General features: G+C 39.6%; 1 protein-coding gene across 1 annotated transcript in view; it reads right to left on the bottom strand.

Annotated features, from left to right (window-relative positions):
• Window positions 1-10,734: 10,734 nt before the first annotated feature.
• The window catches only part of EFCC1 (EF-hand and coiled-coil domain containing 1), a 53,539-nt gene continuing 43,438 nt past the window's right edge, over window positions 10,735-20,835 (bottom strand). The window contains exons 6-8 of the mRNA XM_072876155.1: window positions 15,154-15,312; window positions 12,780-12,849; window positions 10,735-11,170 (exon numbers count right to left, since the gene is read on the bottom strand). Of these exons, the coding sequence (XP_072732256.1) occupies window positions 11,037-11,170; window positions 12,780-12,849; window positions 15,154-15,312 (363 nt within the window). The 3' untranslated portion in view covers window positions 10,735-11,036. The remainder of the gene's footprint in view (window positions 11,171-12,779; window positions 12,850-15,153; window positions 15,313-20,835) is intronic.

Below are 20,835 nucleotides of genomic sequence, written 5' to 3'. Positions count from 1 at the left end.
CAGGAATGAAGTGAATCTGGAGTCTGTAACAAGGGATTTCCAAAGATTTCATACAAATTGCTGGAGTTAGTTCTTTCCATTTTTAGTAGCAGTAGTATATGGGCCTATATGCTGATTTTTGTTATTGAATCTGTTTCTGCTTATAAGGCAATGTCAAATGTCTTGTAAGATTTGAAATGGCTTTAAACAGTCTTACTACTCTTTAGTTCTAAGCTCCCTTTTCCTTAAACAATATAAACAGAGTAGTAAACTTGGAGCTGCTGTTTTCTTGCATGAGCAAAAGAATAAAGAAAACCAAGGTTTTCGTATTGCCAAATGTTTTAAAGGCCTCTAAATTCTAAAACAGGTTAGGATTCTTCAAGACATTGGTTTTTTTCCATCACAAAATGAGATTCAGTTGAAGTGGAACAGTTCAAGTGAACATAAACAGGTGTTTTGTCAAGGGTGGACTTTCTGGTAAGTGAGGGACACAAATTTCCCATGTTGGGATAGTCAAGGACTATTCTGCTGTCACTTTGTTTTCTTGCTGTATATTTTCTGTAATACTCTCCTTGTTCATAATGTTACTAATGAAAAACACAAACTCTATATGTAAGAGACTCTGAGAATCACAGAATAGTTGAGGTTGGAGGGGACCTCTGGAGATCGTCTACTCCAACGATCATGCTCAAAGCAGGGTCAGCTGGAGCGAGTTGCTCCCATGCCCAGTTGTACTTTGAATATCTCCAACGCTGGAGACTCCACAGCCTCTCTGGGCAACCTGTTACAGTGTTTGACCACCCTCACAGTAAAAAAAGAACAAAAATCTTCTTATGTTTAAATGGAATTTCTTGTATTTCAGTTTGTGCCTGTTGCCTCTTGCATGTCAATGTGTATCTGAGAAGAGTCTGACTCCGTCTTCATTACTCCCCCCATCAGGTATTTATACACATTGATAAGGTTCCCACCTGGGCCTTCTCTTCTCCAGGCTGAGCAACCCCGGCGCTCCCAGCCACCCCTTGTATGTCAGATGCTCCAGTCCCTCAAACCTCTTTGTGGCCCCACGTTGGACTTGCTTCAGCAATTCTGAGAAGACCCTCTTGTACTGCGAGCCCAGCACTGGACCCAGCGCTCCAGATGTCTCACCAGTGCCGAGCTGAGAGGAAGAATCACTCCCTCAACCTGCTGGCAATGCTCTGCCTAACGCAGCCCGGGATGCCATTGGCCTTCACCTAGGTTGAAAGAGATCATGATTCAAGTCCCTCTTGATTGAAAGCCCAAACTTGAATGTCAGCTCCACCTTTCCCAGATGAGTACCCTGACTACTGGATTCTTCAGACTGACTGTGTGAAGGTGGGTCTCTTCCCATTACAGTCCTGCAGTTTGAGTGCAAAAACCTGTATCTTTGTGTGCCTCTGTGTGCCTCTCTGACGATGAGTCAGTCTCTCAATGGCCTATTGAATATTTAATTATTTATAATTAAACAGATTGTTCAGATATTTGATCTTGTAACCCTGGATGGTTTTATAGCACAAAGAAGCATGCTATTTAGTTATTCCTCATATAATTTATCAGTCAGTAATCTATATTTAAATTTATATTTAATTATACTGACGTATATTCTCCTTGATGAATTTTCACAGCCTTTTTCCAATGCTAATCCAAGTTCTAGTAAAGTACCTTCAGAAACATTCCCCAGAAAAGGAGCAAGCAGGTTTTTATCCTAACCTATTATGAAATCCTTCACATACTAGGCTTTTCAAATAATAGTGATAATAATATAGTGCTGCTTTTGTATGCAGTATTGAAGTAGCTTGGACTTTTCAGTTGTTTGAAAAATTGTCCTTCAGCTTTTCTCAGTTCCACCTTGTCAACATGGTCTCAGTTCCACATTTGCTGACGTCTGTGTCCCTACAGGACATAAAATAAAACCAAGGAAATTTCACCTTCTCCTCCTATATATTCTAGAGAATATTTTATTGTACAATTCTTATCAGCAGAATCTCCTTTTCCATAGTCTCAGCATTGTCAAATATGTTTTATTCAGACTCTCGGCCATATTTTTTTTTCTCTCTTCCTGTACTTTTTAATTGCTTGTGATCTCTGTCATGCTCTAACTCTCAAGAGCTTGGGAATGACTTGTACAATCAATGAAATAATAGTATAAGTTGAGGTCAGTCTACCATGACTTGCAACAATTTCCTTTTATGAAATAGTGGTTGCTAGATACACTATTCTGCTTCTCTGTTAGCGGAAAAAAAAACAACAGCAAAACCAACAGTTGCAAAAAAGAAAACAAATGATAGCTATAAATATTCATGTCTTTCTTGAGGATTTGTGGCTTTTGGAATGGAGGACTGTGCCCTGCACAGAAACTAGAAGTCCCACAGTATAAGTTCAAACTTAAGTTCTTGAAAGCAACTCACTGTTGTTAAAATTATCACCATAGAAGTAAATTTTTCCAGATTTATCAATGTAATATAAAAATTTTGTTTATCTTTCTTCTTAGGTTCCCTTCCCAAATTCTGTCTTGCTAAAGACACTTCCTTCACAGATCTGAACATCTTGATTCCATATTTAAAATAATTAGGTTAGAGTGTTCACTAGCAGTTGCTGTGAAAATGTAGTTTCTTCCTCCTGGATCAGTAACTCTTTGGTGTTCCCTGAACAGAAAAGAATCTGCTATGTAATTATTTCTTACTTCTTATGTCCTGAAATATTTCTGTATTTCAGGATTTGAAATGCTTCCCATCTCTTTTCTGTCTCTACTCAATATATTGTTGTTCAGTTCAATAGCTCCTTAAATCTGATTTTGTGAGTCGAATTATTGGTTCTGTCAGTTTTATTTATACGTAGCTCCAGCCTGATATGTAAAAGCAGCTCCAGCTGTGTTTTCCCTCTTGGTAGGGTCTCTCCAGTGTTAATGATGTTCTCTACAGAATTAGTTTAACCCAAGCTGTTATACAGCTTGAATTACAAAATGGATGCATGGGATCAGGCAATCATTTTGCTTCCCTCGCTAGAGGTATAACAGTGGAGTCTGAGCCAAGACCTCCTGCACGGTATATACATTCCCATCTTTATGCTGGAGAGAGTATGTCTTTTTAGTTGTGGCATATTATGTGTAATTACAGAAAATGTTAAGTTGGTTACTGTAATCTTCATTGAAAAGGAGTGTGCTTTAATGGTGGAGTTGGTGCTAAGATGTTTTCTCTGCACTGTTATGTAAAGGTGACCTAGAAATGGTTTCCATGGCAGTAGGATGTGCTACATGCTATTGATGGCAGGGCTCAGAGGAGGCCCCAGAAGGCTATTAGGTTTAAAATGTGAGCGCATTCGAGAGCGACTTTCAAATGACTCTCAAAACCTGGTGACATTTTTGGGTGACTGTCAATCCTTTGGTAGATGAGTCAGTGGTGTGTCTCAGCCCTGGGCATGGCAGATGTTTGTTCATAAGCAATTAGCAGCCGTGCTGACTGCTCCTGTCGTCCCCAGAGCTGATCTCTGCTGGTAAGAGCTGCAGCGCTTGAGAAGAAAGCAAGCAGTACTGCTGCATGTGCTGGACTAGCACTGTGAATGTGTAATGAAGTTTACTTCCAAGATTAGATTAAAAACAAAAAAGGCCCTCCCATGGGTATTGCATATTCTTTATTTAAAAATAACATTTTTTATCTAAATGGTATGTTTATGTCTCAACCTCCATGTGTTTTCTCTTTTTTTCTCTTTTTTTGGCAGCTTTCAGAGGTAGAAAATCCCTCACAAAATACTGGACCTTGCCTTTATTAGAGAACTTTTTTTCCACTTGTAGTTGTGAAAAAATCAATGACAAATAATCAGCAAAACCAGAACTTTCAAACAATAAAACCTTCTTCAAGTACAGAAATTATCCCTAACTATAATAGCACACTCAGCTCTTACGACCTTTTTGCTTTGCAGTGAGGACATGGATGAAACCACTTGAATACTGATAATTTTTCAATGTCATCCTACAGTCCTTGTTTACTCCTTGACAAAGATAAGTTATCTCATAATTCTTTGAGGCAGAATCATAAAACACTCATTTATAATGTAATTTGTGTTGTGCTCGCAAAAGTACTATTCATACAGAACACCACAGGGAACACAGTGACTCAATGGGGTTTTGAAGCCTACCCACTCTCACCTAAGTAAAGCTGCCTGGCATGCAGAGGTTGTGCTGCTGGTCACCTGAAATAACTCTGTAGTGAAGATACACCCTCCCTAGGAGTAGTGCTCATAGGCCTCATCTCATTAGTACGTAAAGGTGTGTTACTACACAGTGTATTAAGTGTTTTATAAGCCTGACATATGCTGAGCTCACTGAGTAAGGTGTGAGTTCTGAAAAATATGGTAGCCAGCTTAAGGTTAGTGGGCACAGACTGTCTTTTGGCAGGACCAGCCCTGTACTGCTTTCAGCCTTGTTATATACTGGGCTGCTTACCCTCTGCTGTTTCCTCAGAAATGTCTCTATTTCTGTAGTCCCCACAGAGCAGGACTTGTGTCCCCCCCCAACACAGACAGAAGAATCGGCACCTCTCTGTTGCAGCGGGCACGGTGGTGTGGTGTGAGCTTGTGTTTGTGACAAATCCTGTAATTCAGCTGCATTTTCCAAGTAGTACTGGATGGAAAGAATGGACTTGCAGGACCATAGGTTTCCATTTCACGGCATCCACAGCACTCAGTCAGTGTAACACAGAAAAGCTAACACGAATAGCTAACCTACAAAGTACCTGTGCATCACTATTGGGGGACCCTATGGATGCTGGAGTGCATCTATGCCAACGTTATGTTGGCGGCCTTATGAAAACCAAGGGTTTGTTTTGTCTAAGGAAGACACGCTACCCAGCTGTTGTACCAGGTTCTTGTCCCTCACAAGCAGCTGGTGTGGAAGCAGTTAAACTTTCATTACCAAAACTTTCTAGTGAAGTCTAAACTAAGGAAGGGCTATTTCCTTCACAAATTTGAATGGCAAAGGTACAAAGTCTGCATTATCTGAAGCATGCATTAGTATCATGCTGAGTTAATTCTTTTTTATTTCCTAGGCTGTTATTTAACTTAAAAATAAACAGCTATCTGTATTCTGTGCTCCAAGTTTTGGCAAACATGTAGAAGTTTAAGCAGACCTTTGTCTACGGATTCTGACACCTTGCTATCCTTTTCTGAGTTTCATTAGACAAAAATATAGTTGTATTGGCAGGAGGAAAACTGGTCATGAATTGAATTTGATGTCTAACTGGCAACTTGTTCTAAAATGCCAGCTAGGATCTCCGGAATTTCCTCTGAGCCTTTTCATTCTTTTCTTTTGTTCTACTGTTAATATGCTCTGGAAACGGGTAGGGGATTAAGTCTAGGAGCAGACTGTTCTTCAGCCAGAGAGTCTGAAATGGTTACAGCTCAGAAAAATATAAGCATTTTAGGAAATAGTGTCACTTACGACGTGAGTCTCAATTCTGGGTGGTTTGCTGTAATGCAGACACCCCTCCTAAGTGAAGAAGTGAGCGAGCTGCATTAAGCAAAGAGGTTTGCTAAGCGGGAGCTCTTCTAAGAACCTGAGTACATCAGTCTGGGTGTGGTGTCCAATACTTTCAGCCTGAAGGACAAATATTAATTTGAAAAAAGTCAAGGAGACAAAATGAAGTTGAGCTATTTTGGGATGCTGAGGCAATGCCAGAAAAGTGCCTCTCAATCTCCCCAGGCTTTCCACAGCTGTTGAGCAGACCGGCCTAGAGCAGCGAGTTGCTGCCCATGGGCAGCCCGTGGACACGCTGCTGAGGATATATACACGTGTAGCTGAAACGGGCAGTGCTCTGGTGGTGTCCTCTGCTGCCTTGAGGTAAAGATGGGGAATGCTGATTCTGTCTTCCGTCTTTTCAGAGAGGAAGCTGGGCTCAGGAAGGTCTGGCAGCATCCCCAAAGAAATGCATATCCAGTCTGACCAGTTGCCTGCAAAAGCCACAATGTAGGGCCACCAAACGAGTGTAACAGACAGTACCACGGGAAATGGGTAAGGATGTTTCTGCTCGTGTATTATGGAAGAGCCAGGAAAGTAGAATAGAAACGAAACGGAACTCTGAAAATCCTGGCCTCTTGAAAGTAAATAATTCAGGAAGTAAGGATGATTCAATTTTCAACTGAATTTCACACAAAGAAACACATTCTATAGCTTTTGTATTGTGCGGAATTATACGTAAAATTATTAAGCAAACAAGAGAATGTAAATATTAAAGGATTCAGTGTCTTAAACTCCATGAAATTATAAATCTAAGAGAAACCCTTTGGGTGATAATGCGATGTGTCACACACACGCTGTGATGCTTTATTGTCATTCTTTCATACCAAGCAATTCTATTTTATGCAGCACTGTTTGAAAGTGTTCCCTTCTTCTTAACAGTAAGATGGAAACAAGGAATGAAATCTAAACAGCCTTTCATCATTGAAATATACCACGTAGTAGATTAATGGACAGTATCATGAAAGGGAGGAGATTTAATTCCAACAAATTCAGCAAATCTAAACATGTCGGTGCCAAAGATTTTTTCTTCCAAGAGTGTGGACAAATGCCATCAGCCTCTTGGAGTAGCTCTGGCTGGAGACGGCCACACTGATTTGGTGCAAAAGTTTTGTGAATCAGTGTAACATCTGTGACGAGTGGTCACTGCCAGATACTTCAGAGAGAGCTTCAATGAAAAGAAATTGGACAATTATTGAATAACTTTATATATCAGGTGGACTTTAATTTACTGATAGTTAATACCTTATATAAAGAAAAAAATAATGAGAGGAGGAAGCTCTTCTTGAAAAGTGTAACTTGTGCTAGAAGTGTGCAGATCCTCAAGTTACCTCAGCGAGAAATATGCCAACCGATAAGTGAGGAGGGCACTGGGAGGAGAAAGTAGTTTGAGAGCGAAGTCAAATCAGAAAGCTTGTTTTGTGGAAACACAGTGGAGATCAGTGGAGGAAATGTCCCAGCTTCCTTGTTAGGGCCAATTTGCAGTTTTAATAGCAAATTAATAAATTAAGGTGGTGACTGCTAAGAAAGCGAGCTTGATCACAATTTTTGGACATCTAATGTTGAACCGCTAAGGCTAAGGAAATGCAAACACATTATATGAGCAAAGTCTGTGAGAGCTAAACTGCCAGGTTTAGGGGACATGAGCAGGAGAAAGGGCACGTTCCTTGAGACTTGTAGGAGTGAGGGTTAGTAGTGCTGAGAACACTCCAGGCAGCTCATTCGAGGAGAGACTGGACACCAGTCTTAAAGTACAAAATCTCGGAGCCTGAGGGATTTATTGCTCTGCAATTAGTGATGAAGGAGGAAAGGACATACAGAAGAGGTGATGAAGAATAACTTTTTTGCTGGGGTGAATTACTTCAGGGAGTCCCCAGCAGATACAACTGGGAGGAAACAAACTGTCCTTTCTGTACGAATGGAATTATTCTCGAGAAAAAAAAAAATCTACTAGAATGAGGAATGAGCATGCTGGGGAGGGAATAAAATCTCAAGGATGGTGTAAGGCCAGAGTTCAACCAGGGTGCCTCAAAGCCAGCATAATTAGGTTGCTTTAGCCCTTTTATAGATGCCCATTGGCTTTCTAACTGAAAAGCAAAGTAGTGCAGGTCCCTTCTACAGACAAGACCTAAGTAACCCTTACCGGTTGGAAACTGTACAGCAGGGCTCTGGTCTCACCCGGTAACGCGTCACATGTACTCCTCCAGACTGGTTTTCCTCCTGAACAAAGAAATGCTGGGAAGGCACACTCTGTTGGCCGTTGTCTACTTACGCAAAATTTTCGATGGGCAATTGCACTTATGTTTATAGCACATGCACTCTCTCCAGGATTTTTTTCTTTAGTGAGAAGTCAACATGCAAGCAAATGGCCATTTATTACCGTTTGATGAACACACAACAAAATAAAGTGTTTGCAGAGACTTGGGATGCTGGATTTGGGGTTGTATGTTTTAAATGGAAGGCTTTTGAGTGTGCTTTGTTATCTTTTCAGTTTTTGTCACATAGGGAATTTTTTTTTACAAAGTCAGTTTAAACTTGGTATATGTTCCCCGTAGAAAAAAGGTAGCTGAAATCTGCAGTAATCACTTCACTTAAGGAGCTAGGTCTTTAAAAAAACCTGGAGATTTGGGTTTGCTCCCAGGATTACTGTGCACTCTTTTGAACATGTTCCACATAGTAAATCAAACTGTGGAGGCCTCCTTGCTTTTGAGGCAGAGCTAGAAATTTCTCATTTACATTGATTTAAAACCACGTATTTTTACAGGTTCACATGAAATATTTATCAGCCTCAGCAACACTGCCAACAGGCTCAGTGTAAAACATTAAGGTAAAAATATTTAAGAAAAAAAATCAATTTTAAGGTCACCAAAGAAGGACTCTCAAAGTACAGTGCTTTGCTTTGCCTCTGATTTCCAGCAAGAATTTGACTGAGGACTGTTTCTTGAGCCATCCTGAAGAAGAGATTCTTCTTATGGAAATACTGCAAGTCTGACTTGCTCCATATTAATTGCTTTTTGGAGTTAAAATAATCAGCTTTTATTATTAAAAGATTAATCAGCATATGCCGATGTGTCAGAAATTAAGATTAATCAGCATATACGATGTATCAAAAATTATTCTGATATAGGCATTTCTTGAAGAAATAAAAACGTTACAGTATTGGAAGCTAATTTAGCAAGATATGATTTTGCTGCTTCTTCTATCAGTTAAACGCTGTTTATGTGTTCCCAAAAGCTTCCTTTTATCTCAACAGTTTGCATCTTCCTTAACACCAGTTTAGGTTTCCAGTGACATTTTCTAGTTTCTGATTACAGTTCAAGTGCAGCTTGGATAATCTGTGCAGTACTCCCTCAGGTTATACTGCTCCTCCCCCATTTTGGCATTAGGACATCAGTTTACTTAGTAGTCTTAGAAGTAGACTTAGAAAGTGAAGTAGAAACTTAGTGGTGAAAAAGATACTAAAAGTATACAATTAGCATAGCAATCTTAAGGTATACATAAGTATATATAACACAAATACACATATATATGTGTATATATAGAGAGTGGATACAGTAAATAATATTAATTCAAATGATAAAAGAATCCTGGAGTGCATGAGGGTATCCCCAGTCAGGTATGTTCTTGCATTATAATCCTATTCCTGAAGTGTCTCTTCTGCTAACTATACAGACAGATCATGCTTATTTAATGATTTGCTGGCATTTTCGCTCTTTATACATGTACGGTATTCCTGGGAAAGTCTAAGAGAGCTGCACAAAACATAAGCTGATACTTGTGCTTGTTCTTTCAGAAGATGAACTCAGGCAGGGAATTAACCTCTGCTCATTTTGAATTTTATCTGTTGCACATTTAGTGTATAGTTTTTGTAGCATATAGTACTAGCATATAGTTTAGTATATACCAAGTATATTATGCTTAGTATTACGTTAGTATTGTATTTAGTATTAGTATACAGTTTTCATTCTTACAGGGTGAATATTGCACTATGTATGTATGTCCTGTCTAATTTATCTTTGTGAAAAATCTACATTAAAAATATATATCTATTCTTAAAATCTTCCTCTGTTAAACCAGAAAAAAAATCCCGTGTAAAACACCATTGAACAGAGTTTGTTCCATTGTTTGCAAAACACCTTTTTTTTCCTCCTCTAAAATGAGACGAAAATATCTATTGCAAATTTTTGTTACCAGCATGGCTCTAAATGCTAAGTAATGTATCACAATTTTGGATGGAGGTCTGCATAAGCTATACAGTGTATTATGAATAGAAAGGAATAGAAATCTTCTTATTCCCCAGATTGCATTGTGATACGGACCTTATTCCTGTATGAAAACCATTTTCATGGGAAAAATTCATATATGCACAGTTCTGAATTGAACGGTCTTATTTCATTGCAGGCATTATCTCAGGAAAATAATTTCACATTCTTAAAGGAACTGCAGTGCATTTTTTAATAACATAAATTCAATTGGATCATTTAAGAACTCTGCTTCTTTTGTTTCTGTGTTTGATAGTTGAATGAAACAGCAAAAGCATCTTGGAAGCAACCTATTTTTTTTGCTTTTGCCCCCAGGAATTATTTTATTGCTGATTAAAATGTTACATGGCACCATGATTAGGCCCAGCATTTTACATTAATTTGTCTGCAAGTGGGGCCTAGTTTTGTGTCTCTACAGTTGCACTGAGGGGAATGAAATGAGAGAACAAAGTCGTGTACTGCACGTGTTGTTTGCTAATGTGACAACAGCAGCTGTTGCAAAGTGAATTTTTCGGCCTTTCCTTTCCCTGAGAGCCTGGGAACAAGATTGCTTTGTGCCTTTTTCAAGCAGTTAAATGTAACTTTTAATGTAAAATCTAAGAGTATTGCTGGGAAAGGCTGTTGCAGATTTCTAAGGCATCTCTATAATTGCAAATACAAATCAGCAGAGCAATAACAAATCTAACTTCAGAGTTAAATAAGGTGAATAACTGAATCAGACACACACAAACACATTTCATCCATGAGCCCTTAAAACTTGCACTACTGGCATACGCTCGTGCGGATGTTGATAATACAGTCATTTTGTCACTTGTATGTTAAGGAAGCGGTTTACTTGCCAGTGATAACATAGGCTGCCTTTTGCTTTTGAATTGAGCTGTCACAAAAGCTAGAAGCTATTCCCAGCCAGGGCTGTAAATCTAAATAGGTCAGGTCAGTGTATTTGGAATAGTTTTTATTTGGTTAACCAGTACAGTTACAGGGCCATCATAGAAGGATGGTTAGGCTTCCATCAGAGACAGACATTGCTATGTAATCCTCACATCATGTGAATGCTCATTCACGTAAGGGAGGGCTTTGACGTTAGCTGAGGAAATGGCGCTCCTCCCAGAAGCAGCATACCTTTGATTTCATGGCTGAATTATTCTATTACTCTTCTCCATTACTGAGCTCCGTTGAATTGGCCAAATCTTATTCATTCATCATGTGTTTGAATGAGTGAGGGCTGTTGTTTGGCTGGTCGTGCGGGTTGTAGTTGGTGCTGCTGCTCAGCACGAGATGACCAGTGGGTTAGACAAGGACTGGTGACTCTGCGCCTTCTCCAGAGACTGGCTTTGAAAGAGTTCACAGGCTGTCAGCTCGTGGTAAAGAGTATCTAGGACTTCAAATAGGTGGGCTTTTCCTTAGAAAAGAAAATTGCAAGCATTATAATTTGAACAAAGACAGAAAGTTGCAGTTTAACAATCATAATGCAAGCTCTCTTCTTCATAGGTGCCATTTCAGGTAGTTAACATAAAATGTCTAAATTTTGATACCAAGTAATGAATTCCTGTCCCTATAAAAATGAGAGTGGAACTGGGTTCAAGGACTGTTTTCTCTACTGGTTCTCTTGCTTCATTCATTGCCCATTCACTGAGTTCTTGCATACTTGTGTGAACAAAGACTATTTCATATCACAATAAAGAATTGCTAATCCAACCATCCGCTTAGTCTTGTCAAAGAGGAAGATGATGTTTGATTACAAAGACTTAGGAAAGCTGCTTAAGTCATATCAAATGCACAGCCAGCAAATGGAAAGCAGAGAAGATGAGCCGTTTATGGCAATGGTGATGCAGAATGGACAGAGCTTTGCAAGGTTACTTCACTTGTTGGTGTCATTTTAGGAAGCTGAGCTGTGCTGCCGTTACAGAGGGAGGTACTTTGTTTCAGCAGCACCACTTGGAGTCAGTGTTCCTGTGCAGGATAAGTAGTAGTACCTTCTGGACACTTGGGTGCTGCGGATACCAACAGTCTCCTCTTTTCTTGTTCTCACCAGGAGAATAGCTGACCTATGGCTCAGGTACAGTTTCTCTCTGCGTTGGTGTCCTGGAGCCAGCAAAGGTCTGTCTTTGCCTTCTTTTCTCTGCTGCCTCTGCAGCCATGCTGGAACAGCACAGCTTAGCTCTGGGCTGCCTGCACCCCGAATTGCTGGACACTAGTAACAACAAGGCTTTGAAACTGCAAAACCCCGAGTGGTTTGTATGTAATTCTCCCTAAATCACTGTTAAGAATATTTGCCAAAATTAAACCCTCAGGCCACATCTAGTCTTTTATAATCTTGTCTTTGACTACTGTCTGCCTATTAAAAGCACCTCCAAGCTATGTTCTTAGGCTTGGTACAGGATGTTCATTTCTTGAAGGTAAGTACAAATGCTCTGCTAATAGGAACAAAATAATCAAATCTAAACCTCCAGGCTGTGGTCCCTGTATGGTTCCTACAAAGGCAGCTCTGGCACACCAGACCATTGTCAAGGGAGAGGAGTTTGCAAGGTTAATTTTCGTAAGAGGAATGCAAAAAGCTATTATTAGAGGAGTGCAGGTTTGATGCAGTTTCTTTACAGAAACATTCTATTTTGTATATTTGTTTGTGTTGCAGCAGAGGAATACAACACACAGTGGGACAGCAAACCTGATAAATAGGTGCCTTACATACTTGGTCATGTTTTCCACTTTCTCATATCAATGAAGCCCTACAGACATTAGTGGGATACTGAATTGTTCCCCTAAGGCCAAATTCTAACTAAAATTTGGCTAAAAAAAAGCCCTGGATGTGTTCCTGCTTCTGATGTGTCACAGACTAGAAAGCATCACTTCCTATAGGTAATCTTCTTGCATAGTACTTCTTTCTCCCTAGCCTGCCCCCCAGTATTTGAAATATTTTTTCTCCTACTCCTGTGTTCATTATCTAGTGTTTTTTCCCAAAAGGACACTTTCCGTGCTTCTTAGTCTTTACACGTGATTTATTTTCTTACCAGGTTGGGGGTCATGGCAGGATTCCAAAGTGCTCAGCAAGATTTTCCCCAAGGCTCGCTTAGATATGTTCTTTAAAAAACAAAATAATATTATGGCACAAATATGTCCTTCACCAGTTTAAATGTATGCAACAAAAGCTATGCGCAGTGTATTTGCATTTGAAAATTAAACCAAAATGAAACTGAATCCTGATAACACAAGACCTGATATTGGCTTTGTTTTCAAGCATTTTATCTTAGATACTGCTCAAATAATAGCAGTTTGCGGAGGACTCCAGTTCTTTAATATGGCTGTAGAAAGACAAATAGCAGTTATTCAGTGGAAAAACCCAGAATTTTCCAGAGTGTGTGCCTAAACAAATCTAGATGGCAAGGAGCGTAAGCAGGGCATGCACAACAAAGGCTTGTTCAGTCCTCTGCTAGCCTGTGTTGAAAGGCGAATGAACGGATTTTGTGGTGTAATCTCAGAAAGAGGCTTCTCAGACCCAGCTGTTCTAGGAATCATTGGGAACCACTTTAGGTATAAACAAATTAGAAGAGATTGTATGTGTCATGTGGCAGGCCCACTGTTAGTTATCTATTGAGATGTAATAAACATTAGCCAAAGTGAGAGTATTGTAAAAACTACTTAGGATTTGGATGGTCTTTTTCAGTGGTAGTTTTATATTAGAAATCAGTTGGGACATTACATAATGTGTCTGGAAAAACAAACTGTCTTAATTTGCTGTCGAGACACTAATGCATGCTTTCTGGGAGATGGTCTTGCAATCAGTTTAATTAGCACTTAGAGCACCCGTATCTGCAGGGACAGGCTGTTCTTGTTAAAACTTCAAGACGTGAAAATAGATGTAAGCTATTCTGGAAGAAAGACGCTATACCTTCCAGCAGCCCAGGCAATACTGGCCTTGCTTGCTCATGCTGGTCATCTACCTTCTGCTTGTCTGCCCCAGTGGGGACTGGGGCATAGTGGAAAGCAGTTTGCAGTGGGCTGTGATTACACATGACTTCTGCAACACAGTGTGGGGTTTTAATAGTCCTAACAGAGCGTGCACTTGCCTTTGGACAGTCATTGCTTTGTAGTAGATTCTGTTGCAAATTAGATGCTTGGGGTATTTAAAACATGAATGTGAATACACGGGGGAAGTGACACCTAAACCCACAGTTTCTGATGAATAAGTTTTCTTTTGTCTGAAGTATATCCCATCAGGGATTTAGGGGATCCTTGCTAAACTCTACTGGGAATGCTGTAAATTATCTTGTTCGTTGACAGCATCATTGCCTGTATTAGTGCTATGGGAGTTGGCAGCACGCAGTGGCGTGTTTCCAGCCATGATTAGCATTAAGTGGTATTATCACTGAGATATGGCACATTGTGTGATGGATTGTCTCCTAATGGTTTGCAATAATGCAACTGACCAGCGAATGACATGTTGAAGTCTTGACACAAAAGGTTATTATGCTTGTTGCCAGTCATAGTCTTTACTAGTTTAATCCTTCACTGGATTGTAATTGATGCATGTGTCAGACTTGCAATATGAAAAGTAGAACTTCCATGTCAAGTGCTAAAAGAAGTTACCAAATTATGAGTTATTGCACTTGTTCCCTAGAGTCATCAGTGGAACATGAGCGTACTTCAGACAAAGTAAAGTGATCATCTGAGAAAGCATTCTCATCTCACACAGATTAGGCAGAGCTTTGCTGAAAATTGAAGAGAACCCTCAGTCATTATCAAAGAAATGAGTTCTTAGCAGTCCAGTGTGGCTCCCAATGTACTCTGTGTTCTGCAGATTATCCAATTTGCCCATCTTGTGGCCAGCCCTTACCATTATCATTCCCACGCAGGAGATTTAAACTTATTTTCTAAAGGACTGAACTGCTATACTGGCCGTGTACTTCTGGGATGTTATTGCATCAGCTTTTGTAAGTCCACGTTTGGATTATTAATTGGGTAAGAAACTTCTTACCAAAAATACCTTATTGGTATATAGGAATGGGTTTTATTCCTTTAATACTGACTCAGTGTCACGTTAGGATGCAGTTAAACAAAGGCCCTTTTCTAGAAGGAAAAATAATCTAGAATCTTTCTGATTACTAGCATTTTTGTTTTTCTTGTTTCCTCTATATTTTTGTTTAGAGGATAATGAGAGCTTGGAGATCTAGATCCAAGGAGATCTCTAGGCTTCTTTCAGAAAGTCAGCCATATGAGTCTAAAAGTTTTCTGCAATCACCGGGCAGTTCCCAGGGCAAACACATGTAAGAATGTGTCCTGGTATAAAGGACTTTGTATTTAATAGAAGGTATGAACATCCTTTTTAGTTTGGAAAGGACACTGTCAAAACCACTTTTAAGTCTCTGGACTGCTTTCTTGCCATACCAAGTCTCGAAGTTGTTGAAGAAGCTGTAAAACATCCATGAGCTTTTCTTCCACCAATGACAGCCTAACTCTCTCAGTCTCCAACATCTGCAGCTCCATCTTCAACAATTCGGTCTCCTCCACCTTTTGCTGCAGTTCACCTAGCAATGGGCCTTTCATCTGGACAATGACACAGGAAATAAAAAGCACTGGAGCTTTTCACTTTCTTGCCCAATAATTGCAAAGCTAAGTTTTCCCCCTTATCTGGTAAATGTCAGTTCACTCCAGAAGATTATCTTGAAAGGAAGTACATTTCTTTAACGTACTACATAAAGTGAAGAATTGATAGTTGCTAGGAAATGCATGCTTTGCTCCGCATGATGAACCACATAATGACAGTTCATTCAACACTGGATGCAAGCAGATCATTCAGAAATTTCAAATACTAGCATTACTATTTCAGTTTTCTAATCTTTTGCATTCCTGTCGTCCTCTATAAAGCATACCTAATTTGTGTGCCTTCACCAATGTAATCATATCTTTGTCTTGCAACTCCTACACATCAATCATCTGTATATTCAGTGAAACAAGATAATTAGCTAATTTCTTGTAAGTATTTTGGTTAAGAAAAAAAAGTCTCTTAAGGAAAAAAATTTAAGGTTCTGGTTCTGCAAAACACTGGCATGTGTGCTTGCTGAAGCATTGGTTTGCACCTGAGGACGGAAGAGTCCAGATTCAACAAGACTTTTGAATGCTACAGAAATCCTGGGCAGGAGGGGTCCCTCAGACCTGGTCCTTCCAAAGCTGAGCTGACCTGTCAGTTCTCAGACCTCCCTGTGAAAAAATGTTCAGGATTTGAAATGTTGCTTTTCTTTCAATGCAAAAATCTAAGTGACATATTTTGAACTACAAAGCTGCCACACCGTTTGCAAAAGTAAGTATCTTTCTTTGTCACAGACCCGGGCCTGTTGCAGATACATAGCCAATTTGCTAAAAAAAGCCTGAAAAGCAAGCATTCCCTGGAAAATACGTCACTTTAATATTAATTTTGGACCTTTGAGAGCACTGACAGATTTCAGGTTTATTGATAAAAGTAAACTTATTTCTCAGTCATTACTGTGCCCAGCATTCTGAATGTTACCATGTTTTGCAATTTCTTGTTGCAAACACACTGTAAATATATTTATAAGTATTACACTGAGAAACAAAATCATGTGGGGTAAATGCCAAATTTTCTGTCTCTGTTAATCCCTTTTTGCTGTCATCTTTTATCTTTATTGCAGTTTTAGAAATAACTAAGGAGAGAGTTGAACTCAAAAAGCTGAAGGCCTTAATATGCATACTATTTAATAGATTTTTTTGGTGGAAATTTGTATCCTAATGAATTTTAATAGATGGGAAGGAACTTCAGTTCCCTAAACCACAAGTGTCAGAGTGAAAACAATCCCTGATCCACACCAAGCCTTCTAGAAGGTCATTTTAGTTTCTGACGGTGCTAATAGTATGTATTAGTTGGCGCTTATTCCCCCATCGCCCCATCAGATGGAAATCAGCCTGTTCCATTAGCTCTCTGTGAGCTTTGCCCTGTGAGGCACTCCAGCTCCTCTGAGCTGTACAACAGCTACAGAAGTTTGGATCACTTAATCTGGTCCATCTGCCAAACAATGATTTCAGCATCCCTGTCTGAACACCCCTTTTAGATGAATACACTAACATTTTCCTGTATGGAGAGCCAACTTTGTTACCACCAATGTGGCAGCAGTCCAACTGAGACATAACAAATACTCTAGAGGCTGTGGGAGGTCTTCAATGAATTAAACATGTGGTTTCCTTTATTACATTGCAGATTGCCTCCGCATTGTAAATACCACCTGGCATAGATATGTACTAAACACATGAAGTAGTTATGTTCCCCTGTACAGCTGAAGCAGTGTCATACCAGATAACAGAGAGGTAAAAAGGTCATTGTTTTTAAGTGTAAAAGAGACTTCCCCAATAGGCAATTAGACAGATGCTCATGGAAATTCATAGCAGGTGCCCATCTATCCTGGTCCCGCACCCCTCACATCACTATCTGCTGCTTTTAGCTGCTGCTTTAGTCATGCTGGCAGAACAGCCGCTCTGGGGAAGCTGCCCAGGGACTCCTCTGTCCTCTGCTGGGTGGAACTGGAAGGCTGTAGCCATGCAGTGGGTCTCCCAGGCAGACATGAATAGGAGAAGTACAAACTTTTCTCTTTAGTATGCACATCACTTGAGTTCTCCATAGTTGTCTAGTGTCACGACCAGCTGCTTAGTTTGTATAGACAGCACAGGCAATATGCTTAGCCGAGAGTGCCGCTAGTGATATTTGGACATAGCATTCGTTGCTACTGCTGCCTCATTTTCCTCTTCATTTTGACTGCTCCTACAAAGCCCTTTTCTCTTGTACTTCCTATGCTATAGCTAGTAAACGGCCTTCCACAGCAGTTGTACCTTAACAGCCACCTTGTCATCTAGGAGGATACTAGCTTCCTGATACCTTTGTTTCATTTATATGCATGGGTATGCATTTTTTGTCTTCTTATTGTGCTTTAAGACAGTGGCTCAGTGTACCATTAAAACATTCTCCCAAATTGTTTTCCCTAGTTAGGTTACATCTAGCACCTCGTGTTACCTTAACATTTGCAATAAGATAATGATGATAGTTAAGCATAAGCTGTTTTTAAAATCTAGATACTCAGGAGGGATGGTCAGTAGTTAAGTCACAGGGCTCAGAGGAGTGGGTTTGTTCTTGGCTCTGTTAAAGTCCCCCAGCAGAGCCTGATTTTGGATCTGTGCCTTGTTTGTGAAATGGAAATAGTACCTTGCCAAACACCAGTTTGGAGAAGAAGTCAGCTGCTGATATCTGACCCTCTTATAAAAGGGGGAGAATGCCATGGGGAAAATCTAAGCTCTGGAGTAGTGTCTACAAATACATCTAGGACAATGAATAATTAATATGCAAAAATCCCTTAAGGAATGTAAGAGAAAATAATTCTATTGTATTTTCCCCAGAAGTTAAGGAGGCTCTCATACTAGAGCCATTTTTACAACCAATGAACCTGAAAAACATTTTCAAAATGGGAATAAAACAGTAACAGAACAGTAGAATAAAGTGCTGAACTGTGCTGTGCAATTTATCTTTTAGATCATTTCACCTTCAAAAGACTGGAGGGTGGCAAATGGAGCACCATTTTTTAAGAGAGGCCGCAGAGATGATCTGAGGAACAGCAAATCACCTCAAGAGTATCAGTAATTCTGTCAGGCAAATTGATAGGAACTGTAATGGAGGAGGGACTTGGTGAATACATAGATGAACACAGTGAAGAATCTATTAGATTTCTTTGAAGGGGTCTGTACATATATATGAATAATGTTAATTCAGTTGATTGATAGAGTGTATTTTGAATCTGCAAAAAGCTTTTGATAAGATTCATCACCAAAGACTCAAAAAAAAAAAGTCACTGCCACAGGGCAGTAGCGCAGCTCCTGCCATGGCCTTACAGCAGGTTAAAAGATGGGGGTAGAGCACAGAGTGACAGACCAGGATTGAAGGTTTCACAACAGAGGGAGATAAATCTTAGGGTCTCACAAGGAGCGGGTTAAGACCTGAGCTGTTCAGCATATTCATAAGCAATTTTTTAAAAAGGTGAATGTCAAAGTGTTTAAGTGTCCTCTCAATACAATTTTTTGGGGGTAATCAAAACTAAAGCTGCCTGTGAAGAATTACAGCAGGAGCTCATGATATTGAATAGCTACGGGCAATAAAAGATCGGATGAAATTCAGTGTCAATAATGCAAAGTAAGGCATGTAGGGAAGGCACACAATGTCATACGTATGCAGTGATGACGACTGCCACTCAAGAAGGAGATCTAGAAGAGCTATAATCTCCTGAACATAGCTCAGCAGTCAGCAGAGATCAAAAGGATACACGCTAGGAGCTATTAGGAAAGGAACTAGGGACAAAACAGAAACTATGATTATGCCATGAAGGGCTTGCATTTGAATACTAAGCACATTTTCAGTTCTTCTCATTCAAAGAGGGTAATAGAGCTTGAAAAGTAATGGAAGAATAAAATAGAATAACAGAAGTAATGGCTTCTCTACCAAGAGAGCTGAGGCAGACTAGGAATGGTGATAACTGAGGCAGTATTTCTGGTAGTAAAAGTCTATAAAATTATGAGGGAAAGATCATTTGCTGATTCCCAAGCGCAAAACCGAGGTGACAGCGGATGATCAGGCAGCAGATTTAAAGCTAACAAAAACAAATCCTCAAAACCTGTTCCTTTCTAACTAGTACGTAGGAGTCCTTGCCCTGAGATACCAAAAGCATCGCTAGCTTTAAAGCGAGGAGAGGTAAATTCATGGTAAATAGCTCCAATGCTGGCCATTAAACGTGACACTCCATGCAACATCCAGTTCAAGATGTGTCTGTCCTTAGTGTACTGGGAACCAGGTGAGTAATACCAAGAGGAAAATCCTTTGTACTGTTTCTCATTGCTTTTCTCTAAGCAACTGCTGCTTGCCATCAGGCGCATGACATTAGGATGAACTTTTCATTTGACCCTGTATGGCAGGTCATAAACTAATTGTCTTTTTAATTAAGCTGCCAGTTTGTATGCAAGCTTTTATAGAAAATAATTGGCAATTCTTTGCAACGCTACACTTGGCAGCATATCACTTTATTTTTAGAATTCACTCGTGTTTTCTCCATCTATTATCCCCATGTCCTGACACCTTCATCGCCCTGTCTTCAGTAGAAGCTATTTTAAAGTGTTTGCTTATTGGAACGCACAACTTTCTAGACATGACAGATTTCAGAACTCTTATCCCCTGGTTTTACAAGTCTTAGACTGAAGCAATTATTAATTTGTATTTGAGAGTGTTGCTCTTCAGTTGCCTGCTGAGTTTGTTACTTGTTAGCTTTATTTGTCTAATTTTCAGCATTGAGCAGGTCCAAACAGAAGTATATAGGGCAATGCATAAGGTAGTTTTGTCAGGTCATCAGAGAAAGTGTTCCTGGCGGTTTATTCATTAAGCCAATATATTTATTTGCAAGTTAGATGAGAGAGAGCATTTCTCAGTCTTCCAATTTGCTTTGTCTTGATTACAGGAACAATCACCTTTTTGAAAGGAATTACTTATTACTTGCCTGTTTTGTAGCATCAGAAAAAAACCCCTGTAACTGCATACAAGATATAAATGCTGGCTAAATAAGGGTTTAAGAATAAATTTCTAACAGGCTCAAAGTGATTCACCCTACTGATTTTAAATTCATGTTGCAGTGAGTTGGCACTATGTCTTATTCACCTCCCCACTTGTCTTTAAATCAAGAGCAACAGGTTCCATTTTTGTCCTGGAATTTTGTATTAATCTATCAATAATGATACTTTTCTGAACACCGTGGACAGAACTAATATCCATCAGCAGAGACTAAAAAGAAGGCAATATGATAGTGCAGAAGATGATGAGCACCTCTGAATGGAAAAAGAAGAAGAAAACTGGCACTACCTACAGGAAGGTAGTTCCTCCCTGTAGGTAAAAGAATAAATGTAGGTTTTTTATGTGGGCTATTGTTAAGCAGTATAGAAGGAAGCTTTGTGTTGCTCTAAGGAGTATTAGAGGAATAAATTGTCATTGAATACTGCAAATTGTGTAAGACACAAGTATGATTTTATTCTGTT

This window comes from Ciconia boyciana, chromosome 11 (assembly GCF_034638445.1).
Source record: "Ciconia boyciana chromosome 11, ASM3463844v1, whole genome shotgun sequence".
NCBI classification, from domain to species: domain Eukaryota; kingdom Metazoa; phylum Chordata; class Aves; order Ciconiiformes; family Ciconiidae; genus Ciconia; species Ciconia boyciana.
The sequence above is the reverse complement of the archived record's forward strand: the minus strand, read 5'-3'. Positions and strand labels throughout refer to the sequence as shown.